Source organism: Pseudophryne corroboree, chromosome 2, assembly GCF_028390025.1.
Source record: "Pseudophryne corroboree isolate aPseCor3 chromosome 2, aPseCor3.hap2, whole genome shotgun sequence".
Taxonomy (NCBI): Eukaryota; Metazoa; Chordata; class Amphibia; order Anura; family Myobatrachidae; genus Pseudophryne; species Pseudophryne corroboree.
The window spans coordinates 886,477,497-886,497,379 of NC_086445.1; the positions used below are offsets into that span (position 1 = coordinate 886,477,497).

The window sequence follows — 19,883 nt, forward strand, 5'->3', positions numbered from 1 at the left end:
GTTTGGTTTCCTGGGAACACTTATTTATTACTACAAATTTAATTTTCCTTGCCAATTGACTTATCTTCTACGTATACTGATTCCCGCTCTCGAATTATATGTAATGGATACCTGTCCGCCCCTGTACCCTTGGGCAGAAGCACCAGACAGGGCTGCCCCCTCTCCCCACTATTATTTACATTGGCCATTGAACCCTTAGGGATTGCTCTCCGTACCCTCCCTGATTTTCATGGTATAAGTATCGCTCACCACTCCCTTAAAATAGCGTTGTTTGCGGATGATATGCTATTGCTTCTTTCTGATACTCTAGTCTCCATCCCGGCCATTCTTCACACCATTAATTCCTTTGGCCTCTTCTCGGGTTTTAAAATCAATTATGACAAGTCTGAACTCCTCCCATTATCCTCTTCGGCGTCTGTTCTTCTCACTTATTCTCCCTCTTCTCCTGTCCTGTCTGTATTCAAACATAATGTGTCCATATTAAAATATTTGGGCATATATATTCCGCCCTCTCTGTCCAATGTCTATGCCCTCAACTTTACTCCTGTTCTACAGAACATTGCAACACACTTGGAGGCCTGGTCTCCATTACCCTTGTCCCTTATGGGAAGAGTTGCTGGACTAAAAGCATTCTTTTTCCTAAACTTTCTTATCTTATCCAGATGCTACCATACGCTTTGACGAAACCAGACATCCGATATTGTGAGAAACTTTTTACCAAATTTCTATGGTCAGGTAAGAGACCACGTGTGGCTCTGGCCAAACTTAAACTATGCAAAAGTGTGGCTGGTTTAGCTGTACCGGATATATCTGCTTTTACCAAAGCTGTAGCATTTAGATATATTTTTTACTGGCTACTCTCTCGTTCTACCTACTCTAATTTCGCTTTAGAACAAACACTATGTGCTCCATATGATCTTCGTGCCCTATTACACACCCCTAAAACTACTCTTCTTATGTCTGTCCGTACTAACCCTCTCTTTTGGGATACCTATTTGGCATGGTGGTCTGTAAACAAATCACTTAAGAGAAACCCGGCTCACTCTAAATGTATTTCCTTTTGTGGCAACCCCTGTTTTCCAGCGGCTCTAGGCAATGCGAGGTTCTTCCATTGACAACATAAAGGCATTTGCATTAATTAAAGACGTATTTGATCCTGGGGTTGTCTTAATGTCCTTTTCTGACTTAATTAACAATCACCAGGTCCCACGTGCAGACTTTTTTATGTACCTGCAATTAAGACATTTTGTCCTCTCCTTACCCCCCTCATTTGACCCGACCCTTGGTGTTTACCCTCTCATACAAATTGTTGCCTTAGTTTCGCTTTCCCCTTATAAAACCTCCTATCTTTATTGGGACATCTTATCTGGATTTGAAAAAAAGCTATGGGCTTCGATTGTTAGGAGTTGGGAGACGGATTACCAGTCTCCCATATTTCACAAAGTATTGACAGATAATTTTGTTAGTATTTTCAAAGCGCTCCAGTCGACACAACTTCAAGAGACACAAGTTAAATTTACGCATAGAGCCTACATCACACCGGGCTAAAGAAAACATATGGTTCCTTCTGAATCGGGGAACTGTCTAAAATGCGGGACTCCCAATGCTTTGTTTCTACATTGTTTTTGGAACTGCCCTAAAATAAAGAAATTCTGGTACAAAGTATTATGGTTTATTAACTCCATATTCCATCTCAAAGTAAAGCTAAATTGCAAAGCAATGCTTTGACTGATTTTCCCGGATTAGGGCATCCCTCCACAACACAAACACCTTATCCCATTACTACATGTTATGCTAACTTTAGGGAAAAAGTGAATTCTTACTAATTGGATTGTCAAATCTCCCCCTAGGCTTGATACTTTGCGTTCACGCCTTATTCGTACCTTATACTTAGATCGGCAGTCAACTCTGCCCAATGTTGACAGTAATGTTATACGCTTTTACCAAAAATGTAGCCCGTTTATAGAATCTTTGGATCCTTCCCATCAACATGTGCCATTTCTATTTGATTCGACAAAATGGTTCTTACTACGTCGCATTGCCACTGGCCCTTAAATATACTTGTCTACTATATTTGTTCACCGGACCTGATTTGTGAATTCTCTTATAATTTTTGTCCTCATATTATTATATGCCTGTCGCAGAAATGCTTTCCTCTCTATTTTACTGTTTTTCTTTATATGCTATTTGTGCAGGTGTAATTTCTTTCTTATCTGATTGAAGGTTGCCTCATCGGCTCTGTTTTTCTCCATTTTTACTCTCAACCTTCTCTAATGCAGAACCATTTTGAATATTGTATTGTATTATTATTAGTAAGAGACATCATGTTCTGCCTGTCTCATCTTTTGACTTGGTTGATTATCCTCTTTATACGGTTTCCGAGAATGCACAAATGTATGTATCTTTCTTTGTAGCCTTGAAAAAACTCAATAAATATACTTAAAAAAAAAAAAAAGTAGTATTCCTCCTTCTTGCTTGAACTTCCGTATTACCCTGGGCAGGAGTGACACTGGAGGGAACACGTATGGCAGCCGAAAGTTCCATGGAATTGCCAGTGCATCCACGAATGCTGTTAGAGGATCCCTTGTCCTTGATCTGATGACTGAAACTTTGTGATTGTGTCGAGATGCCATCAGGTCTACATCTGGTAGGCCCCACTTTTCTATTAGGAGTTGAAAGACCTCCAGATGAAGACTCCACTCTACGGGTGCATGTCCTGATGACTGAGGAAGTCCGCTTCCCAGGTGAGGACCCCCGGAATGAACACTGCCGATATTGCTGGCAGTTCCGCCCATTGAAGGATTTTTGACACTTCCATCATTGCCATGCGGCTTCGAGTGCCGCCTTGATGATTTATGTATGCCACCATGGTGGCGTTGTCTGATTGTACTTGAACAGGCCTGTTCTGAACCAGAGGCAGAGCCAGTGTCAATGCATTGAACACTGCCCGCAATTCCAGAATGTTTATCAGGAGGAGAGATTCCTCCCTGGTCCACTGACCCTGGAGAGAGTGTTGCTCCATCACCGCGCCCCAACCTCACAGACTGGTGTCCGTTGTCAGGAGGACCCAGTTGGAGTTCCAGAAGGGACGGCCCCTGTTCAACTGTTGGTCCTGTAGCCACCAGCTTAGTGACAGACGAACTTCCGAGTCAAGGAGATCATTTGAGACCTGATCCGGTGAGGTAAGCCGTTCCACTTGGAAAGATTTAACAGCTGTAGAGGGCGGGAATGAAATTAAGCATACTCTACCATGTTGAACGCCGACACCATGAGGCTTAGTACTTGCATCGCTGAGTGTATTGACACTCTCTGGCGAGAGAGGAAGTATCTGATCCTGTCCTGAAGTTTCAGGACCTTCTCTGGAGACAAGAACAGTCTGTGTGTCCAACGATGCCCCCAGGTGCACCATGCTCTGAGCAGGGATCAGCGAGGACTTCTTCCAGCTGATGAGCCACCCGTGGGCTTGTAGGAATTGGACCGTCAGTTCCAGATGACTGAGGGGAGTTCGCCAGGATCAGCAAGTCATCCAGATACGGCATGATCTTGACACACTGACGGCAGAGAAGAGCCGTCATGACTGCCATGACCTTGGTGAAGATCCGAGGAGCCGTGGTCAGTCCGAAAGGCTTAGCCTGGAATTGATAATATAGGTTGCCAATAGCCAACTGAAGATATCGCTGATGTGACATGGCAATAGGTATGTGCAGGTAAGCATCTTGTATGTCCAGGGATACCATATAATCCTTGGGCTCCATAGCCAGTACAATAGAGTGCAGAGTTTCCATATGGAATTTGGATACCCTCACAAATTTGTTCAAAGATTTGAGGTTGAGTATAGGCCGGGAGGACCCATTTGGTTTCGGGACTAGAAACGGGGTCGAATAGTATCCAGGAGAGATTGTACAACAAAGTGTAAAGTCTGTGCTTTCAGCGGATCCAAAGGGATAACCGTCGAATAGAACTGGTGAGGAGGGCGTCTCTTGAAAGAGATTGCATACCCGTGAGAGACGAATTCCCGCACCCAGGCGTCTGAAGTGGACTTTAACCAAGCCTGGGCGAACTGCAGAAGTCGGCCTCCCACCCTGGGGTCCCCCAGGGGGAGGCCCGTGCGGTCATGCCGCAGGCTTGTCCTGTTTGGAAGCAGTCTGACGGGCGGCTCAAGATTGCTTAGACTTGGGTTTGGTGGTTTTGGAAGTACGAGCTTGTCTCGGATACGCTTGACCCTTTGCTTTTCCTGGAGGTCGAAAGGAACGAAAAGTGGTACTCTTAGCCTTCGGAGCAGATGGATTAGTACTCGGGAGAAATGCAGTCTTGGCTGTTGCCAAGTCAATCACGATCTTCTTTAGAACCTCCACAAATAGAAAGTCCCCCTTGAAAGGGAGCACTTCCAAGGAGTCCAGGTCCGCTTTCCAGGACCGTAACCACAAAATCCGTCTAGCCAGGATAGACGTAGTAGATACCTTGGCCGCCATTACACCTGCATCAGAGGCCGCCTCCTGCATATAGTGAGAATCTGTGGTAATATACGACAGATATTGTCTGGCAGTGTCAGAAAAAATCAGCGGTAGCTCATCCTCGACTGCCTGAACTCATGCTTCAATAGATTTTGCAGACCACGATGCTGCCATAGTGGGTCTATGTACAGCACCAGTAAGTGTGTAGAGACTTCAGGCATCCCTCCACACGGTTATCCGTCAGTTCCTTCAGTGAAGTGACAGTGGTGAAAGGCAGAATAGAAGACACCACTAGACGGGCGACATGAGAGTCCACTGGCGGTGGAATTTCCCACTTGTTATTCAGCTCCTCAGGGATAGGATAGCGAGTAAACATTCTTTTAGACAGGGAAAATTTCTTTCCTGGATACGACCAGGACTGCTGACATATGTTAATTAAGAGGTCAGAATGAGGTCAAACTACTTTAGCAACCTTCTGATGTTTAAACTTATCAGGTTTCTCAGACATAGCAGGAGGTTCAATCTCATCATCAATCTGGAGAATCAGCTTGATAGCCTCCACTAGTTCAGGAACATCAACTTGAGTTGTAGATTCCTCATCAGAAACAACTGTATCAGTATCTGACGGAACAATATAATCCCCATCCTCATTGGACGAATCATCCGAAATATTAGTGGATTGTGAGGAAGAAATGGCCCGCTTAGATGACCTTTTGGTCCCAGCAGAGCGAGAGACAGGTTTTTGTTTTACTAAGGACTGACTTAATTGCTGTAACTGGGTTGACAGAGTATCTGCCCATGGTGGATTAACTACAGGGACAATATGTGGCTGCAATGGCACAGCAGGTACCATAGGGGGCGTAAGTCATGCTACAAGCGTAGTTAGAATATTTGAAAATGTGGCCCAAAGTGGATCCTGATTTGCCACAGGTGCTGTGGGCTGACTGGAACGTGCAGGGCACCCAGTACCTGAACTCTCAGCTGAAATCTTTTCCTCAGGTAAATCCATGGCGTTAGCAGTGCATGATGCAGGAGCGGCTGTGGAGTTCCCGCCCTGTGTAGCAGACATTATTGGGAATGTAGCCTTAGGGCGTAACAGTACAATATAGCCAGACAAACACAATACCTGACAAAAAAACCCTGTGTTATGTGACAGTAAATACAGAGCACAAACAGAGGACTGAAACACACAGTGAAAAATACAAAACAGTATATCCTGTGGAACACTATATGGAGTATGAGACCCTGACGTACTTAGGGCCTAATTCTGAGTTGATCGCAGCAGCAATTTTGTTTGCAGTTAGGCAAAACCATGTGCACTGCAGGGCAGGCAGATATAACATGTGCAGAGAGAGATTTGGGTGTGGTGTGTTCAATCTGCAATCTAAATTGTAGTGTAAAAATAAAGCAGCCAGTATTTACCCTGCACAGAAACAAAATAACCCACCCAAATCTAACTCTCTCTGCACATGTTATATCTGCCTCCCCTGCAGTGCACATGGTTTTGCCCAACTGCTAACAAAGTTCCTGCTGCGATCAACTTGGAATTACCCCCTTAGCCCCCCAGGGTACATAATATAGTGATAGCAATATGTGTGATACACAGTATAGAAACCACACAGCAGCTACAAGCACACACAGTCACAGGTACAATGCAGAAATTATGACATATAAACAATAAAACTGCACTAATAATACTACATATAGATATGTATGTATACAGATATAACAATGCACAATAACCACTGGATGTACATCACAGAATACTTGTACTAAATATTCATATAGAAGTGCACTTGTTCTTAACTAACGCTGTCTAAACAACATGTAGAGAATACTTAAGTGTCCTGTAAATGCACAGTGCTGATGAGACAGGCAGCTTTACAGAGGAGACACAGCAGTCCCAGGATCAGCGCAGCTCTGGAATGGCGCCAAACGCTGACAGGGAGTGAAGGAAAGAGAGAGAGATGCAGCTCCAGGGTGGAAACACCTGCTGTAGTTGGCGCCTGGAGCTGGGGGAGGGGCTACAGGTCAGTGCCTTATCCCCTCTGCTGGACTTCACCATTGGGTACTATGGAGCCTATAATAAATGGATTTTAGTAAATCCGACCTGTGCTCCCTGCCCTGGTGGATATAGTGGGGTCCTTGCACGGCCACAGTGTCCACGACAGATGCGCGGCCCATCTCCTGGGACCGCGACTGGATTGCGATTTTGGCGGATCCCACCTGGGGGATCCTCTTACCTCCTCCCTGAAGTGCGGCCACACGTTCCAGGAGAGCAGCAGCGGTGATGTGTGACTGATGACTGGAGCGCCTCCGCTGCAAGTACCCGGCAACCAGGGCACGGGAGTATGCAGTGCCGCTGTGGGAGGTGATGGAGCCGCAGCACAGAATGTCAGCATGACATACACAGCATCTCGTGCCTGTGCTGCGGCCCTTGAAGTCTTCTTTCTTCTTAAAAAGCTCTTATTAGGGCTGCCTAACGCAGCCCCACCTGTTAGTGACCTGCACTGCAGGCTAAAACTTACAAAATGAGCTCCAGTGCCTGGAGGGGGGGCTATAGAGGAGGCGGTGCAGTGCATCCTGGGAGCAGTCAAAGCTTTAGCCTGTTGGTGCCTCAGATCAAGATCCAACTCTACACCCCGATGTTATTCCCTGTGGAATACCAGTGTACCCCACTGCAGAAAATACTTATTCTCCCGAAAACACACAGGTTCAGTGAGGCAGGTGAAACCAAATCCCTGATAAACCGCACGTTGGCCCTCATTCCGAGTTGTTTGCTCGCTAGCTGCTTTTAGCAGCATTGCACACGCTAGGCCGCCGCCCTCTGGGAGTGTATCTTAGCTTAGCAGAATAGCGACCGAAAGATTACCAGAACTGCTACTAAATAATTCTTTGCAGTTTCTGAGCAGCTCCACCCTACTCACAGATTGCAATCAGCTCAGTCCGTTTAGTTCCTGGTTTGACGTCACAAACACGCCCTGCGTTCGGCCAGCCACTCCCCCGTTTCTCCAGACACTCCCGTATTTTTCCCTGACACGCCTGCGTTTTTTAGCACACTCACGGAAAACGCTCAGTTACTACCCAGAAACGCCCCTTTCCTGTCAATCATTCACCGATCAGCAGTGCGACTGAAAAGCGCCGCAGGATCCACAGCAAAACTGCTAAGTTTTTAGTTAAATAACTAAGCGCATGCGCCCTGCGTGCCTTGCGCATGCGCAATTACCAACAAATAGCAGCATAGCGAAATCGGCAACAAGCGAACAACTCGGAATGACCCCCGTTGTGCCGGCTTATCAGGGCTAATTGGATAGCCCCGAGCGAGACAGTTAGACGTGATACTTTACAGCAGCAAATTGGATACAGCCCTTAATGTACATTCAGTGGCAGTGCCTATTAGAAACACAAGTTACACAGAGAGTTTAAAGCACCACCATTGTTCTTTTTGTATTTTAAGTTTAGACCTTGCCACCAGTCACCTATATCTGCTGCAGGCCCATATTGAAGCAGAAGTAATTTACTTTGCTATCATACCTTCATTTAGTGAGCAAGAGGAAGTAATGGTAATGTATGATTGCCATCACCTGTGGTGAGCTAGTTAATCGATAAGAAAGGCGTTTCATCACAGGTGATGGCAATCATACATTACCAGGAAAGTCCAGGAACAGAGCATTTTCTCCCTCATGGAGAGGGTCAGGTAGGCAAGTATGGAGGAAGGGGAGAGAAGGAAGGAGCAGAAAAACTCTGAAGACCACACCTGTTTCTTAATCAATAATTTTACACGGTTCCCTGTAGGCTAACATTAACAGCTCTGCGCCTAAACCTCTGAATGGTTTTATACCTATTTCTGACTATGACTGATATATATAATAGTTAGGTGTAGACTTACTAATTTATCATTTATCGGCCAATTCAGAGTTGCATGCAAATGGGTGCAATTACACTTGCATTGCATGGATGATACCAAAAGTACACCCGTATGGTGCATTGGGATGTGGATTAAAAGATTGACAATGAATAGGTTGACAGTCAATAGGTCGACACCGTTTGGTCGACATGCATTAGGTCGCCAGGGTGAAAAGGTTGACATGGAAAAGGTCAACGGGTACAAAAGGTTGACATGGAAATTGTCAAAAAATAATTGACACTCTTTATTTATGTGTCACTTTTTATGTTTAACCACATGTGAGCCAAATTAGTGGAAACGTGTACCCACGCGTGCTCGCTTAGCTCACCACGCTTCAGGCACATTGCTTCGCTCTGTAGTCTATGTTGATAGTAAATCAAGTAAAAGTTGAAAACACATGGAAAAAACAAGAAAACATGCATTGACTGTGTGTCGACCATTGTCATGTCGACCTTTTTAACACGTCAACCTTTTACATGTCGACCATTTGACCATACTGACCTTTTGAACCTGCTGCCCTAATGCATGTCGACCATATGGTGTCAACATATTGACTATTGATCTAGCTTCCGGAAACTGGTGCATTGTACGCATTAACTGTATGTGACCATAGTGCTCCTATGCATATGCATGTTGATATAGCCCTTACTAAGCTTGGTCTACATATGAACATCCCATTGCTGCCCAATAACGCCCCTTCAAGCACAAGCGGTGTTGGGACTGAGATGTGTACAACTCCGAGTTGCCATAGTTGTGTAGTGCTAAAAATAGCAACATTCGATGTACTTATTTGCAACGGTGTATCGGGCCCCTTAATGTAGTTTAAGTTTATTTACAAGACCATGATACAAATATTGACATACTGATTCAGAGGTGAACGCTATTACAGCTGCACCTTTTCGCGCAGAACAACTGTGCCTTTATGATAATTCCGCAGCCGATAGGCTTACTACTGAGACATTCAGAAGCTGTGGCGCTAATCCTCTGCTGTGCATACAAAGATGCACCATCGAACATAAGCACCAGCCCTATAGAGGCAAAGATTGTCCATATGATCATGACCACCGGCATAAAGACCTGATCGCTGATGTGTGAAATCGCACAGCGGCCAATTATCGAATGACTGTGCATCAGTATGCACCGCAATGCACAGGCGCGACACCAAACAGCAACAAAATGGTGTGAAAATTTAAATTGCTAGGCGTACGCAAGGTGATTGACAGGAAGAGGACGTTTGTGGGTGGTAACTGGACGTTTTCTGGGAGTGTCAGGAAAAACGCAGGCGTACCCGAACGTTTTCAGGGCGTGTGTGTGACGCCAGTTCCGGACCCGATCAGCCTGTAGGTATCACACTGTAGGAGTAAGTCCTGGGTTATACACAGACTGCATAGACTGGAAAAATCATTAGATGGTGAGTGAGCTGCGAACGGATTTGCAGCTGACTGGTGATCACCGAGATTTTTGCAAGCCGTACGCACGAGGCGTGTTTTAAGTCTGTGTAGGCGTCGTCTATCTGATCGCAGACCTCTGCAAAAATGTACAGCAGTGATCAGGTCTGAATTAGGCCCCAAGTACACTGTCAAACTAATTACCACGGTGAACATTTTGAAACATGTGGTGACTGTAGGAACTGACTAATTGCTTTATCCCTAGCGTGTTAATAACATATTACAATAACTGCAAGTTGACTGATTATTGTAGTGTAAAATAAACTCAGAATTTTTCCAACAGCATTTTTGTTTTCTTTAAATTGTCACTAGACTAATGTTGGGGTTCATGGGAGTCACAGCCTTCCTGTCTATGTGGATAAGCAACACTGCAACTACAGCCATGATGGTTCCTATTGTGCAAGCGGTCTTGGGTCAGCTAAGTAACACGGAGCAAGAACCTTCCATCTTGGATTCTGATGGACAGACAAACCCAGCATTGCAACTGGATGAAAAGAATGCTATCAGCATGATTGACATGCAGAGTAAGAAAAATATTTGTTTTCATATTGACTGCACACATGCAATTTTATCCTTGATCTGAACCGGAATGAACAATACAAAGTGAGCAATGTAATTTGTAAGCCAGGTGTTCTTAACTCTGGTCATCAAGTATATACATTGTGAGTCATTTAGGAAGCAGATTAATAAATTACTTGGACTGTGTCAGTAATTAATACACCTGTTGCCAAATATCTTGATCCACAAAGAAGGGTAGACTCTCCCGGCCCTAAAGAAGGAAGTGTCCATTTTAAATACTGGTAAAGGGCCCAATGCAGAGGCATTTTTATTAATTATGGTATCTGGTCTATAGGTCGACAGTAAAAAGGTTGACGGTCAATAGGTCGACCACTAATGGTCATCATGTATTAGGTCAACAGCTCGACAGGTAAAAGGTCGATAGTGCTTATGGTCGACAGGTACAAAAGGTTGACAGGTTCATATTCTCAACATGACAATAGTCGACGCACGTTTTTAAGGGGGTTTTGCATTTTTTTCAACTATTTCATACTTTCCCATCCACGTGGACTACGATTAGGAATAGTAACCTATGCCAAGCGCAGCGGTAGCTGAGTGAGGCACCTTGCCCACAGCATGGCGCAAGGGGACGTGGTACCCTAATTAGAGTTCCCTGTGCTCTGACAGCAAAAAAAACTTAAAAATGATGTGGCGACCTTTTTTTGTGTCGATCATTTTCCATGTCGACCTCTTCATGTATCGACCATTTGTACCTGTCAATCTATTCCATTGTCTACCTGTTACCTGTCAATCTAATGACTCTGATGACCTTTTGACCATGTTGACCATATGCGGTCGACCTATTGACTATTAACCTAATTAGGGTCAACCTAATGAGCCATACCTATTAATTATCAAGTCCGATAATTATAATTTCTTATCGCTGCTATTTACAGCAATAAAAAAATAAAGATTTGCCAAAGATTTGAATTAAAATACACATGCAGGGTCAGGCCGGTCCCTGCAATATGTTGGGAGAGAAGCGCTGACCATGTATTTGTGGCAGCCATTGTCGGGGAAGGATTCTACAGTACCCTCATCAGGTAATTTCTGCGAAGAGTAGCCCATAGGCAACAGTGACTAACACCATCTGAAGATGGCGTTAGTTTCTGGGGTCAAACTCCTAAAAGCGGGCTTAGTAAATTCGACAATAATGCAGCCCCCAGAGAAAACGATAGGGGCTGCTTTTGTGATCGAAAAATGGCACATATCTGCAGTGGCCCCTGTATATAAATTCTGGGATACTCAAGATCGCAGAAACCCCATGACTAAAGGTATTTTTGGGAGATACGTATTCTGCAAATATTCATTGATGAATAGGCCCTGAAATGAGAACACGGGATCGGTATGTGATCCTGGCGGATGCGATGCCAGCAGTCAGAATACAGACGCCGGCATCCCGCTGTTTATGATCCTGACATAAGTATTCTATTCCCACCCCCCCACCCAGGGGTGTATCTTCCTATTGGCCAGGATGGCACTTGCCAGGGGCGCCGGCCAAGAGGGGGGCGCCGCCTGGCAGTGCCACCCGCGCCAGGGGGTAGAATGACATAGCAGTTCTCACTGAGTACAACCCTTGGCAGTGCTCATCCACTGCCGGACTCTCAGAAGCGTATTACACTCTGACACTCTCTGTGACTACAGTCACAATGATGGTGAATATAGCCAGAAAGCGGGGCACTTTCTGGTATGGGGAGGGGCGAGGCACCTCCTCTTCCTCATCCGCTCCCCTTCTCATTGGTCCCAAGCGGTCTGTCACCAAACACCACCAACTACGATCAGCACCAGTCAGCAGTGCAGCATGACCATACCTGCACATTTTCTGCGGTACCGTAGCTGCACTGCATGGTCTATCCTGGCAGTCTGGATCACAGCTTACAAAGAGCTCTGTATGGAGAGGTATCTAAACCAGTGACTGCCTGTCCAGCTGTGTTGAGACTACAAGTCCCAGCACACCTTATTGTATGTATTGCAATCACAGCTAGAGGGGTTTTTAACTGTATGTATGTGTGCATATATCCCCTCAGTGCCCCTGTCCACACCCTCCTTGTAATTCCCCCTTAGTGTCACTGCCCGCACCATCCCTGTAACTGCCGCCTCAGTGACCCTGCCCATACACTCCTGTAATTCCCTCTTAGTGACCCTGCCCATACACTCCTGTAATTCCCTCTCAGTGACCCTGCCCATACACTCCTGTAATTCCCTCTCAGTGTCCCTGTCCGCACCCTTCCCATAATTCCCTCTCAGTGTCCCTACCAGCACCCTAACAGTAATTTCTCCTCAGTGTCCCTGCTGGCACCCTCACCGTAATTCCATCTCAGTGCCCCTGCCCGCACCCTCCTCATAATTCCTCCTCAGCAGGGCCGTAACTAGGTGTGTGCCAGCGGTACCTGGCACACAGCGCACATGCACTATGGGCACAGTACCACTGGTAACACCTGTAGTTCCGCAATGCAATGTGAGCCTGCAGTAATTAAAGCCCTGCCCCCACCCTCGGAAACATGAGCTTACAGTACAGCCAGACCACTCTCCCCCCCCATCCACCAGAGGTTATAATGAGCATCGGCAATACTGCCCAATCCCCTCCGCCGCCGTCACCACCACCGTAGGGTAAAGTGAGCTGCGGGTTGCTGTAGTGCCCGATTTACCAGAGTTACAATGCAGTGCATACAACGGCAACCCGGCAGTCATGTCCTCCCCCTCCTGCCTGGAGGTTACAGTGACGATCTTCTGCACTCCTGTAGACCTGTACTCCCCGGGGACATGCCAGCTGAATATCTCTATATCTACAACCACACACAGCAGCAGTGAGCGGCCAGCGAGCTCCTGGACTGCACCTAAGCAGCCCCTCTGCCCCAGTCTGTGCTTGTCAGTGAGCGGCCTGGTCTCCGGGCAACGGATTGACAGTGTCCCATGAGATCAGGATCATGCAGCAGCCACACAACTACAACTGGGTGAGCAGAACAGCAGCAAGTGCTAGGGACTCTTCATGCCAGCCCTTAGAAAGTGAGAGGAGAGGAGAGAAGTGCCTGGGTCCTGATGCTGTGGAACCACAAGTCCTATCATGCCCTGACAGCCATTACATGATAGAGCATGCTTGGACTTGTGGTTCCACCATAGCTGGAGAGCAGACATTGCCTACCTTCAAGTTCTCATGATTTTTGTACAGGGCCGTAGCTAGGTGTGTGCCGAGTGTTCTCGGCCCACAGTACATTGGACTGCTGTAACGTGTAAAAGGGAGCTCTGTCTGCGTAATGTGTAAAAGGGAGCTCTGCTTGCTGTAACGTGTAAAAGGGAGCTCTGCCTGCCGTAATGTGTAATAGGGGCTCTACCTGGAGTTATGTGTAAAATGGGGCTCCACCTGGCATAATGTGTGTAAGTGGCATCATTTGATTAATGGAGGACACTGTGCAGCGTAATATGAATTGGGATTATTTTGTTGCCACACCCCTAACACATAAAGCCACACCCCTATAGTTTTGGCGCACACCTACAGTGCGCACTGGCCCTATTTTAAATATGGGGGGGGGGCGCTGAGGCTGTTTCTTGCACACAGCGCTAAAATGTCTAGTTACGGCACTGCTCCTCAGTGTCCCTGCCTGCACCCTCCCCATAATTCCATGTCAGTGTCCCTGCCTGCACCCTCCCCATAATTCCATGTCAGTGTCCCTGCCCGCACCCTCCTTGTAATTCCTCCTCAGTGTCCCTTCCCGCATCCTCTCTGTAATTGCCCCTCAGTGTCCTTGACCTCAGCCTCCCTGTAGTTCCTCCCTCTCGTTTCCCCTACCCAAACCCACCCTGTAATTCTGCCTTAGTGCCCCTGACCTCCGTCTTCCTGTCACTCCCTCCTCAGTGTCCCTGCCCACACCCTCCTGTAATTCCACCTCAGTGTCACTGCCTGTACCCTCCCCGTAATTCCCCCTCAGTGTCCCTGCCCGCACACTCCTGTAAATCCCCCTCAGTGTCCCTGCCCACACCCTCCCTGTACTTGCACCTCAGTGTCCCTGACCTCAGCCTCCCTGTAAGCCCTCCATCTCATTATCCCTACCCGCACCCTCCCTGTAATTCTCCCTCAGTGTCCCTGACCTCAGCCTATCTGTAAACCCCCCGCTGTGTCCCTGGGTGCGGGAGGTAGTGGGCGCCAGTTCCTTACTTTGCCAGGGGCGCTCAGACCCCTAGATACACCCCTGCCCCCACCCCTTTAACCCTAACCTTCCCTTACCGCAGCCTAACCCCAACCCCAACCTCCCACCTTAGTGCCTAAACCTAACCTACTCCGCGGTGGTGTCTAACCCTAACCCCCCGCCCCACTCCACAATTCCCTGCAGCCTAACCTGCCGGTGGTGCCTAAACCTAAACAATCTCCCTGCCCCCGCAGCCAAATTCTAACCCTCCCATCTATACTTACCTTCGGGATCCCGGCTGTTGGCATCTCGGCTGTCGGTATCCCAGCGTCGGTGTTCTGATGGGTGTTAGGAATCCGGCGTCTGTATTTTGGCTGCCAGGATCCCAACAGCTGGGATCCTGAAAATATACTGAGCCCATACATTCCTGACATAATGCAGTGTCCTACAGCAATCAGAAGCTCATAATGCTGTATCCTATAGCAATCAGAAGCTCATAATGCCGTATCCTATAGCAATCAGAAGCTCATAATGCCGTATCCTATAGCAATCAGAAGCTCATAATGCCGTATCCTATAGCAATCAGAAGCTCATAATGCCGTATCCTATAGCAATCAGAAGCTCATAATGCCGTATCCTATTGCAATCAGAAGCTCATAATGCAGTATCCTATAGCAATCAGAAGCTCATAATGCCGTATCCTATAGCAATCAGAAGCTCATAATGCAGTATCCTATAGCAATCAGAGGCTTATACCGCTTTCAGATCGCAAATGCCGGATCCCACCCGGGAAGAGAAACGTGTCCTTACCGGGTGGGATCCGGCATTTGCTCTCCTTTGCTGGCTTTCCGACCCGGCAATATACCGGGTCGGTTGCCATTGCAGCGGGGGGGGGGGGGGGGGGGGGGCGCAGCAGGGGCGGGGTGGAGGCGGCGCTGGGAGATGAGCTCATCTCCTGCGCCGCCTTTCCCTATGCTGTGAATGGGGACCGTGTCGCATCGACGCGGCTCCCATTCACACTGCACCTGACCCGGTATTCAAGCCGGGTATAATCCTTCTTTTATACCGGGTTGAATTACCGGGTCAGACGACCCGCTAATTCTCGCAAAGTGCTTTCACATCGCACACTGACCCGTGTCGACACGGCAATATGCCGTGTCGATACCGGGTTATTTGTGCGATGTGAGAGGGATATTACTTTCATTTATCTACTGTACTTGGCAATAAACTGATCAAAGCTAATTGTTTATTAGTTGCTATGGTGTGGACCTGTATGTGTGACTAATGCTGCTTTCACATCGCAAAACCTGCTTTTGAAACGGTTCTTTAAACGGTTCTTAAAACGGGTCTGAGCAGTTAAACCCCCTTCACATCGCATGTTGTAACCAGTATATTACCATTTCATTACCGTTTTGGTACCTTTCACACTGAACCCGTTTCACCCATACAAAACAGTGGTTGTCATTTTAAATGTTTATTTCCTGCTTCTGCCTGGTGAGATCACACATGGAGACAGCCTATCACCTTCTGGGGCTTGCAAATACCGTTTCAGACCCTTTCACACTGCACAATTAAACGGGTCTGAAACGGGTAGGACCCTGCTTTTTTACCGTTTCAAAATACCGGTATTTTGTAAACGGTAAATTGAAGGTGACCCTTTCACATCGCAGCTCGAACCATTTAGGAAGCCAGTAAAAACGGCAAATTACCGGGTACAAGCTGCGGTGTGAAAGGGGTATAATGCTCAACTTGCTACAACTTGCCTATATTTACCATTATTGCAATATCAATGTTGATGTGAAAAGAAAAGCTTTGAATACAGGCATATTTTTGTACTAATTACGTAGATATCAGCTTGTAATCTATATAGCTAGGTCTCATCACCAGCTGAAATGTACCTAAGCAAACCTGAAAAGTCACAAATTAGCAAAACTGGGGGGAAAATGCTGATAGTGGAAGAAAACCATAGTTTAACTAAAATGTTTATTCTTTCTCAGTTTCAGAAGTTTTATATTGCTTTTAGAAAGAGTTTATGCTCACATAAGAAGCACATTAAATAAGGTACAGGCATCTCCATTTGTTTCTGTTATAAACGGTCAAAAATTACTTTATTTAACTACTTTATGTAAATATTCACTTACATTTCCTCCTACAAGTTAACGTGAGATTTGGCATTCAGTTATGGACTTTTGATCTTTTGAACTACTAAAGTTTTCACATATGGATAACTTACATAGACTTAGTAAGATGAGATAACATACAACTGCAAACCTCCCAACTGTCCCGCTTCCAGCAGGACAGTCCCGACTTTCTGGGACTATCCCGCTGTCTCACCCGCTGGCCGCAGTGTCCTGCACAGGAAAAAATCAGGGGGGAGCACTGTTACCACTGCTCGTCTACATAGCAGGATTGTTGCAAAATATAGCGCTGCAGATACAGTATGTCCTCACTTAATGGACGTCCATATGCCATGAGTTTCAATTCCCAGCAGAAGTTAACACCTCTGCAGATAGGGCACTGATTGGGATTGAACCCATGACCCCAGTGCTGGGAGGCAGCAATGTTAATCACCGCACAGTGCATCACCATGTTGGCCTTCAGTTTTGTACAGTGCGCCTATTCAGATTTTACGCCTGACTGTCTAAGTGTTCCGGCGCTGTGCAGTCTGCATCCAGTGCTTTTTGTAAACTGTTTCTATTAACTGAACGTAAGTCATTCTGTGCAGGAAAGCACAGTACCTTGTTTTACTTCTAAGCGATACTTATGAATATAGATGGGGTGATTCTGTGAAAATGGAAGCAGCTCCCGTTTTAGAGCTGACTGCACATGCGCCTGAAACCCATAGCATGTTGCACATCTGTGCCGCGCGATGTGTCCAAAGTAGGCCTGTGTCGCATCTTGGGGGTAATTCCAAGTTGATCGCAGCAGGAAATTTTTTAGCAGTTGGGCAAAACCATGTGCAGTGCAGGTGGGGCAGATATAACATGTGCAGAGAGAGTTAGATTTGGGTGTGGTGAGTTCAATCTGCAATCTAAATTGCAGTGTAAAAATAAAGCAGCCAGTATTTACCCTGCACAGAAACAAAATAACCCACCCAAATCTAACTCTCTCTGCAAATGTTATATCTGCCCCCCCCTGCAGTGCACATGGTTTTGCCCAACTGCTAAAAAATTTCCTGCTGCGATCAACTTGTACTAATGTCAGTGTCTCTTTTCTGGTTTGTGGTGGGTAACAAGACGCACGGAGCTGCTCTTTCTGGCAGGATTGTCATTGGCGTGTATCTAAAACTCAGTGTGACTCATAGCTGTGTGTGTGGGGAAGGGACTCCTGTTCCTGATGTATGGGGCATGTGCAAGTAAGCATACTAATGGTGATTGTTGGGTCTGCATGCGCTAGAACAGTGGGTGAGATAAGCTTGTCATTTCAGGCACACAGATTTGTGACTGACTTTGGTGGATTGCTGCATTAGAATATGAAAGTAAGTACAATGCCACGGCCATAGTGGAGAGTGGCCACAGGAGTAGTGTCCGACTCAGAATCAGACTCAGTATCAGTGTGACGTGTGAGTGACATTGTTTTTCTCCCCAAGAAGTAGCAAAGCTAATAACAGCAAAGCTCAGGTGCCAACATGGGTGCACTGCTGTAGTTCTGCAATGAATAGTAGGACTACCAGGGGCGTAGCCAGTACTGTGTGGGCCTCATATCAACAATTTGAAGTGGCCCTGTCCCAGTGCTTCTATAGAGTCACTTCTCCACAGCAGTTGTTAATGTTATGCCCTAAAGTAGTGCCCTAGTTTATTTACTGAACCATAGTAGTGCCCTAGGTCACATGATGTCACATTGTAGAGCTGCCAGTACACATTATGCAGCAAGTCACACTACCACATACAGTGTCCCCAGTTCATATTATGATTATGCCACATTACAGTTCCCTCAGCTGATAGTCATAGGCGTGCGCTGTTAATTTTATTAGGGGGTGCACCACTGGAAGGGCGTATCTAGCACTGCCCAGGGACATGTTTAGCATTATTTCACTTTACCTCAGTAAAATTACATGGCTTAATTTAATTTCTCCCTAGTTCCTAATAAAGTAAATATAATGCCACCTCACCCTATCGCTGCTTACACTTCCCCAACCTATCCCTGACCCAGGGGTCAGAACTAGAGTGGTGGGCCTAGATGCATATGCACCCCCCCACCCCACCCCAACACCCCCACACCTTGCACTCCCCAGCACCAACACCATGATTTTGAGTGGGCCACTCTGAAAAGTACAGGAGATTTAGGGGGGCCAAACATTTCAGTTTTAATAAACACAACAAATTTATATTACGTCACACAGAATGAGCCAAATCACGTTACGCCACCTGGTATGAGCGGAAATTCACATTACGTCACACGGTGTGAGTAGAAATTCACATTATGCCACACAGTATGAGTGGAAATTCACATTACGCCACACAGTATGCCCCCAGCAGTGCCAGATACCCTTAAAACCCCACTCAGGAAACTACTGAGTGCTTGGCTTAGCTGCAGAGTACACCAACAGATTTTATTTTTTATTTTTTTAAATTATTATTTATTTATTTATTTATTTATTTTGGGGGGGGACTTTATGTACAGTATATACAAGCAGACAGTATGTATATTTCCCCTGGCTGCCCCCTTTCTATCCCCTGGAGCAGGCTCAGCTGCAGCACTGTAGTTTACTTACCTAGTCACTGACTGAGCTGAGCGGTGACAGTCTGTTGAATTTGTCCTCCGGGTCTTCGACCCCTCCTGAGAGAAACACTGCGTGGCTGTGGTTGCACACAAGGATAGAGAGAGTGAGCGCGGGCAAGTGGGTGGGCGCGCGGGGTGACATGATGTCACATCGAGGGGCGGAGCTGGGAGATTTTCACTGCAGTGCACCCAGTTCGGCCGCTGGTCAGTTATATCAGTCCGTCCTGACCACGCGGCGGGTGCAGCTGGAGGAGGAGGAACACGTATGAGCTGCAGCTGATCATTGTGCTGCAGGCGTGGCGGGGGTGCCTGTGCGCACCAGGCACCCCCTGTGCGCATGCCTATGCTGATAGTATGTAACAGTATAGTGCCCTCCTGTTCATTTTATACCACATTCCAATGAGCAGGTCCAAGGACATAACTAGTTATATATTGCAGGCCCCAAGGTAAAAGTTTGTACAATAAGTGTCTCTATGCATCAATCAGTGGTGGAAAATGTATATAACACATGTATCTTTGACAGGGAAGGTGGGCCCCTCTCAGATCTGGGCCCCATAGCAGCTGCACTCCCTGCCCTTTGCTAGCTACACTCTTGAGAATGCTTATACCTTCATATACCTTGAATGTCATTACCATGAGACCCAATTCAGTGTAATTTACGATTTTGCTT

General features: G+C 46.6%; 1 protein-coding gene and 1 long non-coding RNA gene across 2 annotated transcripts in view; one reads left to right on the plus strand and one right to left on the minus strand.

Moving 5' to 3' along the window:
• Positions 1 to 19,883, plus strand: part of SLC13A5 (solute carrier family 13 member 5) — a 223,572-nt gene that overhangs the window by 146,948 nt on the left and 56,741 nt on the right. Inside the window, exon 4 of the mRNA XM_063955993.1 lies at positions 10,122 to 10,333. Coding sequence (XP_063812063.1) covers positions 10,122 to 10,333 — 212 coding nt within the window. The remainder of the gene's footprint in view (positions 1 to 10,121; positions 10,334 to 19,883) is intronic.
• LOC135049959 (uncharacterized) overlaps positions 1 to 19,883 on the minus strand; it is a 60,429-nt gene that overhangs the window by 25,538 nt on the left and 15,008 nt on the right. The gene's annotated exons all lie outside the window — the stretch shown is intronic.